General features: G+C 31.7%; 1 protein-coding gene across 2 annotated transcripts in view; it reads right to left on the bottom strand.

Moving 5' to 3' along the window:
• Window positions 1–11,750, bottom strand: part of LOC113401826 (uncharacterized protein) — a 34,828-nt gene extending 23,078 nt beyond the window's left edge. The window contains exon 1 of one of the 2 annotated variants that reach the window (XM_026641882.2): window positions 11,482–11,750. In XM_026641882.2, coding sequence (XP_026497667.1) covers window positions 11,482–11,539 — 58 coding nt within the window. In that variant the 5' untranslated portion in view covers window positions 11,540–11,750. Of the gene's footprint in view, window positions 1–3,565; window positions 3,808–11,481 lie in introns of those variants that run through there. The other variant, XM_026641881.2, reaches the window with a different exon arrangement.
• Window positions 11,751–13,457: the final 1,707 nt, after the last annotated feature.

Raw genomic sequence — 13,457 nt, 5'->3', positions numbered from 1 at the left:
ATAATCGTATTTTTTTTTTAAATCGTGATCGTATCAGCAATATCGAATACAGTTGCATCACTAACAAACACAATGTTTATTTCACGTTCGTCTCATCGTGACTTCGCTGACTACAGCGATCTAGTAACATACATAACATACATATACACAACATAACAATTTAAAACAAAGTTCATCTGATTGTACAGTCAGCATCGAAATAAACCAAATAAAACATTTGGACATTATATTATACTAGCCACCCGAAACTATATACCTACAACTTAAAAAGTAAAAAACTATTTTTTTTTCGGGTAGTAAAGTTGAATTTCTCGAATTTTCTCTCCTATAATATGTATGTATTATGCATATGAACCTTCCTCTTGAATCACTCACTCTGTTTATTGATGAAAACCACCTTAAAATCCGTAGCGTAGTTTAAAAGATCAAAGCGTACGGCGGGAAGCGACTGTGTTTTATACTATTTAGAGATTTTGGTGTATCGATAATTCCACAAGAAAAGTGACTTTACGATAAATATAAAAAAAATCGAAACGGTTCATGTATACCTTCTCGTAATGGCAACTCTTAGCCCAGCAGTGGGAAATCTCTCGTGCCTTGTAAATATTAGGCATATACATATATGCAGAATAATATTTGTTATTGTCAATAATAACTCGGACTCGAAAGAGTCAGCGAAACCAAGATATAATATACCCGAAACAGTTTATTATTTAATGTGGAAGGTAGTCGAGCAAGAGCAAATACTTTTGTACCAACTATTCGGAGCTGACTGTACGCAAGGAACAATCTCGAATAATTCGTGTCCGTTAAAAATAAACATACAAGTGCAATGGTAAAATATTATATAATTCATACTTTTCGCATATTTTAAATAATAAAAATATTTTGTATAATGCACTTTGCGAACCGATATGGATTAGTGGATCGAACACATCTCATGTTAAGTGAATGTTGCAGGTTTAAGTCCTGGCAAGCACCGCTACGTTTCTTGCTTATATAACCACCAAGTAAACAATGCTGCTCCAATGCGAGCCATACACCAACAACCCACTTTGGTAAAATTTCCTTCAAATTAGATACATAAAATTGTGATATTTTCCTTCACCGTCGAGCAAACCAGAAATTAATTATAAACTCAAATCAAGCAGATGAAAAATCAGTGAAGCCTGTTAAACTTGCTATCATCGGTTAAGATGCACTCCTTCCAACCCCTGGACCATCTCGGCCCAGATTGGCTAAAACTTGATTATACTGCAATACTATTGGTGTTCAAACAAATGATTTCATAGTTTATAACAGACTTTATAGGCATGAAAAGGACTTAACCCAAAACCTGCCCTCCCCTCACCCCACAGACGCGGTCTGACTTTAAAATATGCTATACTTTTACTTCGCAAAGTCGGTTAAAACTGAATGACGAAATTCGTCTGCGGTATACTGTTATCTCGAAACATATGATTTGATATATCCTTTATCTTTATTATTTATATTATAATTATTTATGCCTAACATTTATGCCGATCAAGACCATGAAAACTTGCTACCCATCACGACTGCGAACTGGTAGAATATAGGTTACAAAGAGGCTTTATATAAAAGGACAAACATACAAAGTCCTGGTTTTTTTTGAGTCAGATATTCTCACAGCCGTATCCGAACCCACCAAATATTCATCACAACCGGAAGAATGTGAATGGAGGTGAAGTGGCATAAATAATAAAATTAAATTAAGACAATTTTGTTCGGGTTTATTATTAGGTCTTTACATATGAAATTAGCGTTTATGTCGTACTGACCACTTTGATCTGAAATAGATCCTCTTTCTCTATCCTCCGGTTAAGAATTCTTCCGGAATTTGGACAACTTCTTACAAGGAGTAAAATTCAACCGTTCAAACCGCCTTCAAAGAGTTTATTGATTCTCGCCCCCATGGTTTTTTTATTAAAGGAATCAATGAACTACCTATGTGATGGCAAAATGATGCCGATAATAATGATGACGAAATTACTTTTATAATAATTAGTCACGGGTGGCTGCGCAGATATCGTCTTTAGGAACAAAGGGTTGCGTCGTCTAAATCCAATAATGCACTATTGCCAAAGCTTGCGAGTCGAACTTGGATCAGAGATTTAGTAGTGCATTTGACAATTGTCCATGTAGATAAATCAAATAGAATCCCTCAGTGGAAACGACGTAACCCTAAATTTTTATTTGCAGTAACATCTTTGATGTAATTCTCTTTCTCTTCTATCCATAAATTTTGACTTTTTCCGCGAGTTAACGAAATAAGGATCATGTTGTATTGTCTTGACGTGAAACAAAACAAAAGAACGGTACTTGTTATTATAAACCATCTTTCCCACAGCTTTCAAAATAAATAAGGTTAAACAAACGAGCCGAATAAGAAAGGCAATGAATCAAATTATTTAACATGAATTTTCGGAACAACTCTTAAATCTTAAACCTTCCTAACGGTTTACGACCTTTAATAAATATTCCTTCCTTAATATAAATACACCTAAATTTATTTAGAACCGGTATGGTTCAGTGGTAAGAATACATGAAGAACACTAAGAATGCAGATTCCCAACGAGAGCACATTTATTTTCAAGTGCTCAATTCTAACTCATAATTATTCATCTCGTGCTTGGTAGTGAAAATATCGCTTACATCGGATGAACATCTTCCACGTGTGTTCTAACCACTGAGCCGTCACGGCTCTCAACAGACCAAAATAAAGAAAAAATATTTTTATTATATATATTAAATAAATCTTCGTGACTACGATATATTAATCATTATCCCCCATCAGACAATAAACATGAGCGAACATCGTGCGAAAACCGCTGAGTGATTTTAATTGAAACGTGCAAAGAAACAGTTTATAATATACTGCTGCACACGGGATAAGTTTAATACATAAAAAAAAAGTAGTTTTTAAATAAATACTCCAATTCACGTGAACGAAGCCACTAGCAAAATATAGTCCAATAATAAATTACATATATATAAATAAAATACATATATATAAAATACATATATTTTAAATTACGATATTATTTATATATATATACAAATTAAAAAAACCTAAATTAAATTAGTTAGAATGACAGTACTTTTAAATTGAACTAATTTTATTTTTTATCTATAAACGATATTTTTTTAAACGCGCATCACGCTAAACCCTTTGCATACTGACCTGAGAGTATCATTAAATTCAGTGCGTTTCAGGTTTTATATATAATTAAACGTATAACGAATACAACAACGCGTCACCGAGGTAGTTAAAAATAATAATAATAAAAAATAAATGTTTATGTCGCGTTTAAAAAAAAATGCATATGTATAGTAATGGAATAATGCTGCATTGCATTACACGATTCGCGACAGTCGTTTCGAAATTTAAACATCAATAAATTATATATAACGTTTAAAAAAAGAATTACAGATTAAATAAAACAACAATCGAAACCGATTTGATTTTTTGTCAATTAAATTTACTACAATTTTTTTTTAAATTTATTATAAATAATAATAATTAAATTAATAAATATTTACTTACGGTAAAATAAGCCGATATAAAAACCGACAACGGCTATCGCTAATTTAACGACATCGTTGGTAGTGTCTGAACCGAACTTTTTTAATAAATCACTCATTATGTAAGCTTTCACTGGTCTCGCCTTACACTGATTCTCCACCATGATTAAAAAGTTATTATTTTCGAACACTGATAACCCAACGACCGGTACAGATAAAAAAAGTAACGTCCAGTTAAAAAAAAAAGAAGCGTACGAATCACACGAAGGCTCGGTCGAGAATGATTTTAACGCCAACGAAAGTGCTAAGCTACACTTGCTGACCCTAGCTATTTATCTATCTAATTATGTTTATATATTAATAGTACATGTAATATGTATTGATAACACAATAATAAAACAATTACTTTTACATAATCCAGAAAAAAAACGTTGAGCATCTAAGCTAATTTAAATCTGGTTTTCCAAAAGTACAAATTTGGCGTAAAAAAAAAGTAACCACGCTGCTCTATGGACATGTAGCAGATTTCATACGACTAACGACACATAGTTGGGCTTTCATATATTCTTTCACGAGACGAATTAAGTACACAAAAATCAGAGATTTTGGAGGCCGGAAAGTTTTTGAACCCGTCAATGTCGATTAAATTGCATTTGTTTTAACTAATGGGCCATCTCGGCTTTTCATAGGCAAAAGTTTGATTTTATTCGTCATAAGCGTTTCACGCAAACGTTACACAAAAAAGTTGCACTCGACAACAACAAAAAAAAAATCATCGAAATCAAATAATTATAGCAAACTTTTATTTTAACGTACGTTAGAAAAAATTACGTTAGGATAAAAAATAACCGTTGCATAGTTCTATGTACGGTTTTTATGTGCAACGCAAATGTCAACGATCAGACGGACAATTTACGTAGTGCAGATGAAGACTGCAATCGACTAGTTTTTGCCCTACCACCTGTAATTATATTTTTAGATATATTTTCTTATACAGTATACTGCATCGCGTCCCCATACAACAAGTGCTTCTCAAACTTATTTATAACTTAACGACACTAATTTATTTTCTTAATATTTTATATTTCATATTTCGCCCAATCCACTGAACCAAATTTGATCAAATTTTGTGTGAAGTAAGCTTGAACTCCAAGGCAGAAGCTTAAATAAAAGAAACGTTAGTCGTTGTTGCAGTTATTATAAATCCCTTTATCTATACTAATAATATAAAGACGTAAAATGTGTTTGTTTGTCTGTACGGGGTTATTTTCAAAAAAAAATAGTAGTACAAAGCTACATTATTCCTGAGTGCTATAGGGTATAAATTATATTTATATCATATATTCTCTTTATTAATATATTGCATCCGAGCGAAACCGGGGCGGATCGTTAGTTGATAATAAAAATGATCATAATACGAGTAAAATTATCTATATAAAAAAATAAAATACGGAGACGAACTTATCCCAATAAAGGACGAATGTGTGAATCTTTACTTTGAGAAAATTTTCGGGATACGAGAGGACCGATCAAAAAGTACATAAAAGGTCAGGTTTAATTCTAGAAATATTAAAATTATCTATAAAAAACACATACTAAGTAATATTATAACATGAATACATTTTGAAATAGTTCACTGTAGATGAAAATGATAAATTGTAGTCAAGACGGTAGCAAATGTTTTTCATGGATACATAAACAAACCTAAAGGCCGTACGGAAAGACTTAGACAAAACATAACTACGTAGGTATACATATTTAAGGCCATGATATAATTATTGTATTCGTTAATTAGTATATGAGTAACAGAAACAAAAACTTTAATTAAAAATAACATATATTTTATATGATGTAGGTGACCACCTGATGGTATGTGGTCACCACCACCCATAGACGTTAGCGCTGTAAGAAATATTCCCAAATTCCTTAAATCGCCAATGCGATACGTCGAGCAAAGATGTTATGTCCCTTGTGCCTGTAGTTACACTGGCTAAATCATCCTTCAAACCAGAACACAACAATACTAAATAGTTGTGCTTGGCGGTAGAACATATGCTGGTACTAAAAGTGGGTGGTGCCAACCGAGATGGGCTTCCAAAAAACCCTCATCACCCAGCAACCACCAAATAAATAAACGTCTTACAATAATGCACGACTCGCGACTCGTAATGATCTGTTATCGGTATAGAATTAAAATCTCGATTTCATATTAATAATTTAAAACTCAATTTAATTTAGTTATATTAAACCCACCATACGTTTAAGTCTTAAAAAACCATCGCATCGAATTTTAATAAATCTAAAACTGCAACCCAATCAAACTTTGACGAACACTGTTACAGACATGATAATGAAAGCCTCGGAGGCTTCTCCTATACATTACGACATCCTGTATTTTTACTAGCCAAGGTAACATTTTAAAACCTAGATAATTACGTAAATAACGACTTGGTCTTCAACGTTGATGAATGGATGTTTGAATGAAACTTCCATCAACGAACTACCAATAAATCATCGACTTCGTATCTCACTCGTGAATTTTGATACATATAAATTTTATAATTTTTGTAGTCAACGTCGCTTATCACATACAGACATATCACGATCGTGTCCCGCGGTGAGTTTCGAGTTTCTTTTTGCAGAATACCTTGGTTACTTAGGATTGGCATAGACAAAATTTCATTCCATCTAGACTAAGAAATAAATTTTCCAAATCAAATCAAATCAAATCTACTACTACTACTACTTATTTCAATTTTACTTCCAAAATTCCGATAACAGTTTTGTCGACGTTCAAAACGCCATTTTTTCGCAAATCCATAATCAATATCATAGATTAATCAAGCTCTCGACCAATTATATCGCGTCAATTTGCTGTCAAATGTTGTTTATTTGACTCATCTCCTACTATGGTTGGAATAGAGTATATAGTGACACATTGACAAAAACCAATGACGCCATACGGTCTTATGAAACTTGGTACAGTTCTTTAAATTGAATTATCATATTGTTAAAATCGTTTAAGATGTTTATACGATATGTGATAAATGGTACGCTTCTGAAATTCATCTACATTGCTTGCAACGAAATAATTTGTAATACGGTCAATTTATACTTTAGTTACCTATATTAGCGATTAGGGGATGGCGAATGATGATGACTTGACTACTGGAAATAGGCCTCTACCAAGGTTACGCCATAGCTCCTGGTTCTCCAGCTTCCGCATCCAGTCGAGTTTCGCCACGTTTTTTTCGTCCGGTTATTGACTATCCTAGCTGAAGATCGACCCAATATGGATGTTGTTGACCGAAACATTAATTTTAGTATATATAAAAAACTATTCCTAGCCAATTGCCAATTGCCTAGACATCGACGCTGTAAGAAATATTCCGTATCTCTTTACGGTAACATTATCTAAGTGTTAACGTCAAGTTTAGCGCAATACTATTTTCTTTCCATGTTTATATTCACACCCAAATACATCTTAATTGTATTGAAGACATAAGAGAAGGTCGTGACAACGTCTGTAACAATGAGCTATAAACCCACATTTGGTGTACATTTCCAGAATGTTCCAATACTTCCCTTGGCGCAGAATTCATTGACGCAAACATTTACTTTGAAAAAAATAAACAGGGTGCCCCCTATTTATTCTACTAACTCCTTATTTCCTATCCAAATTCGACTATTCCTCACTAAATGTACGCAAGAAGAGACGGCAAGAAACTCGCATAGTATTCAATTCATCATATTATCATATTATAATATTTTCTAAGACAATTACTTTTTAGCTCTAAATAGAATGTTCGCAGTCTTAGACGAAACTAACAAGCGGAAAGAGCAGGACGTATGGTTTTTCTTTAAATTATTTACGGATTAGCATGAAATACTAGGTAATTGTGGCATTAAATTCATATTAAGCTAGACTTTTACGTAAAAATGTGCACGGAAAATACATATTATCGGCTATTATTCTAGACAGATCTTCAAAACGTTGCGATTAGAAACCATTAAATATTACGTCTTACTGATAAATGTCGAGCCCATTTTCTTTACTTGGTGTGTCCTACGGTTGTAAAATTTGTGTTCTCAACTTACTATGAGGTAGCAAATTTACCATTCTAGGCAGACATGTGAACACCAATTGACAAAAAATAAATTAGAAAAAAGTCGAGTTACATTTTACGCATAATCATCAACGAAAGATGGCAAGCCATTTTGTAACTATATAATCACTGAATATCATTAGATTAGACCGTGGCTTATAGTTCATTGCGAATTGCATTTTACATTTACGAATAGGACAGGAGACCTACCTTACCTCTCTTTCTAACGTTCGGAACAAAACGACATAGCATTACCTGTATAACTGATCACCTACTGATCTACATTTAAAGGTAAAGCCGTACGTACTTTAAATATCTTCTCAATCTCAAGTTCAATTTGATTGTTTGATAGAATATGGTACTCAGTTTGTCGCTAGTGGATTGCCTGATAACTGTTTAGCTGGTCCAATGGCTGTATAGGCTATTCCAGCATCAAGAGGACAAAAGCCAAATAAACAACATTTGACATCGAATTTACGCGATATCATTGGTCGAGGACTTGAATAATCTATGATATTAACTATGTATTTAAGAAATATTTGCGTTTTGAACGTCGACGAAGCTGTTATCGAAACTTTGGAAGTAAAATTAAAGTGGATATAAGTAGTTATTAGACATACCTATTAATCAAGAACTGTTAGTGGTGCACAATATAGCCAAGCTACTAGCAAATCACGAGTCATACGCAATCTTTTTTGGATTGGAATAGAATATAGATTCACTCTACTGTTGTGATTCTAAACGAGGATCGGATGAATACAAAGTATCTAGTTTTTATTTCAAGCAATTATCATTAGCTTGCTAAGTTTAGACAACGTTATGAGAATAAGAGCAAATAGATTTTACACACTAGATTATTATTTATTTTTTCCTTTCTAGTAGGTCGGTTAGTAGACTTTCTGATCAGCACCGTGGCAAAAAAATCGATCCGAGGACGATTGTTGAAAACATCAAATACTTTGACCAAACGTAGTTAGTTACGAGTTACATGTCAGAAAATATAATGGACAGGCCGAATACCAGCCAGTCAAACTTAGAAATCCCGATTTCCAGAAAAACCAATAAAACCCCTTCATATAGACATTTGCACACAACATCAATATATATTTAAAAAAAACAGTAAAATAAATACATAAAATTTTTATTTTGCGTTAAAATATCGAGAATCACTTATCATTAATTACCAATTGTTTTTGTTCATCGTATTACAATTATCAGTTATACGGTTTGTTTATTTTTAACCTATAACTGCTAACTGTATAATAATGTTATATTAAAGGACCCACCACGAACAATGGACCGGGTCGATGACCGATATATTGAGTTACATATTTACATATAATATATATATGGAAAATTAATAACTTATATATTCCAAATATATTACGGTCTTAAATATCCGATTAGATCAGATATAAATTAATTATTTTTAGTGTATTTTATAAGACTACCGCCTCTTTTTGGGGGACCGTCGTCGTGCCTTAGTTTTGCCATGTGCCATTTTCTTTTTAAAGATAAATTAATTTTTTTGGAGTCTTTATTTATGTAACACTCTAAAACGAAAAATGAAACAGGTTAAACCTGAAACTAATTTTCATTTGCATTCAGGTACATAACCAACTACACACAAACAAATAAAACTCCACGATAATGTTTCCAGTCTCGAAACTGACATAACTATTTTTTAATTTATATAATACGTTAGCACGTGCAATAGCGCGCAAACAAAAATACAGACATAAGTACAATTTTTATGATTTTACTCTGTAAGACAAGAATTTAAAATTTCTTAATACTTCTAGCAAACAATTTAAAAAAAAACGGCCTCAATAACTTTGGGAAAATGTAATGCCAAAAGTTCATAGGTTACTATGAACTTTTGGCATTACACAAGCAATTAAAGAATTAATCGAAATAAAAAATAATACCCCAACAACAATGTGGAAAAGTTTTTAATATATCTGTGCAGTAATAATCTAACAAACATAAAAAATAATTTAGAATTAACACTTTAATAGCACGAGGTATGTAGTTAATTTGCATATTAATCCCATTAAAAAAAAAGTGCAATACATCACACAACACACCATGAACAGCGACCTATCATCAGAAAAAAAATCTTACCAAAGTTAGTGAGACCTTGTTTTTTTATAAATGATTTACATGAGCATTTTTGCTGTGAATAAACCTAAACAAAGTTTACGAGTTATTTTAGATCGAAACTTTTTTTTTTTTATTATACGAGCAAATGCAGTATTAATGATAGAATGTCACCTTTGCCCCTTGACATTAACATTGTTAGAAATATAACCTACGTTAAATACTCCGTAATTTTGTATTGTTACTGAATAAACATAGCAAGCAGTATAAAATTACATAATGCTTTCTCTTCTTTTGAATATCGAATCACCAATGGTAGAAAGAGATAAATAGATGTGATTGTTTTGAAAATAAAACATTTTATATGATTTTGTTTAATTGGTGATCTTTATATCAAACGAGTATGTATGTATGTAAGTAAGTACATAACACAAATGTGTAAATCAATCCTAATTTGCTCTGGTATATTTTTGACCAAATTTACAACAACATCACTCACTTTCTGACCTAATTCAACAGTTTTATATATATATAATTCGTGCAGATTATAAAAAGTGTATTTTTTGTAAACTGGTTTACAGTCAAGATATACAAAATACTGCTGATACCTTTGCGAGTGGGATTGTCAAGCAAGATCAAAGCAAATTATAAAACAAAATTGTACATTATGCCAGTCTTCAGAATAAAAAACATTAAATTTGTTATCAGAACTTGGAAATAATTTTACATTAAAGTGAATGAACTGGATGGAATTCTATTGCAGTACCTAAATTGATAGAAAATTATATCCAAAACTATGTGACCAATTTATTTATTTTTTTTATATTGATGGTACTAAGCCAATAATCATCACACAAGTGCCAGCAAAAACTATACAAAAATAACTCAATTGTATAAACAATATATGAATTAAATCAATACAAACAAAAACAAGCATTCATTTCTATTTATTAGATTTTTGTTAAGTCATTGTACAACTATATAATCAATTTCATGTCATGGTCATTCAAACATGCAACTAGATGATTCTTTAGATTGATTATTTTCGTAAAATAAAATAATTCAGAATAAGTAAATTTAATTATGCATTTATTAGTGTCAATTTATTATCGTAGGAAAGTGAAAGGTGTAGATTAGAGCCAGCGGAGTGCCTTAGGAAGAGCATATTGCCAGGCTCCATCTATCTTTTAAAAACCATCAAATTTTGAATCAGTATTAACACTTTCAATATTATTTTTTCTTAGACAACATTATAAAATGTCAATGGGTAATGTAAATAAAACTTGAGCCATACTTGAATTAAAGGCTATTTTAATTGTAATAATTTTATTACTTGATTTTTATAGTTGTCATAAATAAATCAACAAGCATAGCTTTACCTAAAACTTTCTTTTTAAGTAAATGAGAGTAAAAGTTTTATATTTATTTTGATTTATTAAAATACATTGGATGTATAATACATTTTATTCAGCCAATAAGTTATTATGATTTTAGTTAAAGTTTCAGTTTATATAAATTCCTAATTTAGTATTCAATTTCGTAGTTTAATACAATAAATAAACAAATTACAACTTTTTTTAAGAGTTATTGAGCAAAAGTTTCCTATACAAAGTTAAGGATGACGCAAGGCAAAAACTTATGAGGATACCTATGCCTTTGTTTTGCCAGCAGCAATTAATTAAATTAAAAATATTCATTAAAATAAACACAGAAAAGTTAAACGTATACTCACCAATTATATCGTATAAACTTGCTGTGTAGTTATCAAATAAATTTGAAATAAAAGCCATATTTAAATAATAAAAAATATGCAAAAAACTGTTTATAAAACCGACACAAATAATAATTCGTTTAATTCACACAACACAATAAAGCAATATATTCTACAGAGAGATGTATTGAACTGAGCTCGATTTAAATTTAAACTTATTTTTTTTATTAATAACAATCACTTTGCACTGATTGTACAAGGAAAGGCTAATCCTAAATCCTAAATCGAACGATCGAAATATAAACAACACAATTGACTTTGACGTTTGACATTAACAATAAATAGAAAAATAGTAAAAAAAAATGGTCAATAAATTGAAGGGTACGTGTTTTGTTATTACTAATTAAAATTAACAGAAGGAGAATTATAAAATTAAGGCATTAATTATATATAAATAAAAATTAAACAAACAAACGGTGACAAGAAAGCTAGCAGAATTATAATCATAAAACTTAGTGTTCATACAAAACATAATATTTGTTAATACTTCGATCACCAATAGATAAGTTTACTATTCTTTGATATGTAGTGATCAACATACTTTGTAAAATTTAATGGCTAAAATCTCATACTTAAATGAACCATCATCATACCTACATCGAATTTACCTTCTTAAAGAGATGGAAGACCTTAGACCAGCGGTATGACATGGACATTATACCGCTGTTACTTTATTTATAAATTCATGGTTTTCTTATAAATTTATTTAAATAAGAAATCAATAAACGATAAATTATTAAAGCAATAGGAATATTGGTTAAATTACTTAAATATTTTGGACAAGTGTCTTATGTACATTAATAATTACGATACGATTACAATTTTGTACGCCTAACGAATTATTCTAAGTAAACTCAGAGATATTAATTATACGAATGTACGTATGATGGAAGTGCTCATTAGTACATAATTCTTATCGTATATCAACAGCACACAATTACCACGTTTTTTTTGGTGAGATCTATCATTATAGAAAAAAAGTCTCTACAAGTCTTTAAGCATCAATGCCAAATTCCGGTGAGTGATGACAGTGACAGACTAACAAATAAGTTAAATTGCCAATATTGCTTTGAATGTTTGGTAGATAATAAGTTGTGGTATTGTTTACTACACGTGATTTCTAAATTCGGTTTTTTTGTACTAATATCGCTTAGTTTCACTAATATTTGTGTTGTCCTGCGTTGTTACTTGTGTATTACTTGTTGTGAGGTAAGTGTTTCTTTAATAATTTAGTAGTTGGTGATGGAATCTGAGGAGCCCCCGGATGGGGGCGGAGGTGACTCCATAAGTCATGATTTTGTGATGTCTACTGATACCATAATTAGAGAAGACTCCAAAAAAGTCTTGAAGGCTGCCAAACGCTCTCAAACCACTGGAGAGAGTATTCTAAACAAACGGGATGCTTCCTCTCCTCCTAGCCCTTCAATTCAGCCCACATTCACACTCCCCGAATTTAGGGGTACTAAATTGAAGTATAACGACTCCGATCAAGGACCTTTTATTGTCCACGCCTCACGAGTGGAACCCGTCCCATCAGCTGGTTATACAATTAGTTTGCTTAAATTTGCTCAAATGATTTACAGAAGCGAGGTCTCTGATGTTCTCAAGGGAGGAATTAAATCAGCAGGACACAACAGTGTTGTTGTTGAATTTGAGAATGCTTCTTCTGCCAATAATGTCATTGACAGTCCATTGTTCCAGGAGCTTAATTATAAAATAATTATCCCAGTATCAGTAGTATCAAATGCTACACCCCTGGTTGCCGGGCTATAAAAGCAAGAAGGCTGAACCGTAAATTTGTCACCGATGGTAAAACTGAGTGGTTACCTACTCAAACAGTTGTTGTGACATTTTTGGGCCAAACCTTGCCTGAGAGAATCTTTTGTTGCTACACTTCACTTCCAGTAACCCTTTACTCCCTGCCCACTATCCAATGC

The sequence above is a fragment of the Vanessa tameamea genome, chromosome 25, assembly GCF_037043105.1.
Source record: "Vanessa tameamea isolate UH-Manoa-2023 chromosome 25, ilVanTame1 primary haplotype, whole genome shotgun sequence".
Taxonomy (NCBI): domain Eukaryota; kingdom Metazoa; phylum Arthropoda; class Insecta; order Lepidoptera; family Nymphalidae; genus Vanessa; species Vanessa tameamea.
The sequence above is the reverse complement of the archived record's forward strand: the minus strand, read 5'-3'. Positions and strand labels throughout refer to the sequence as shown.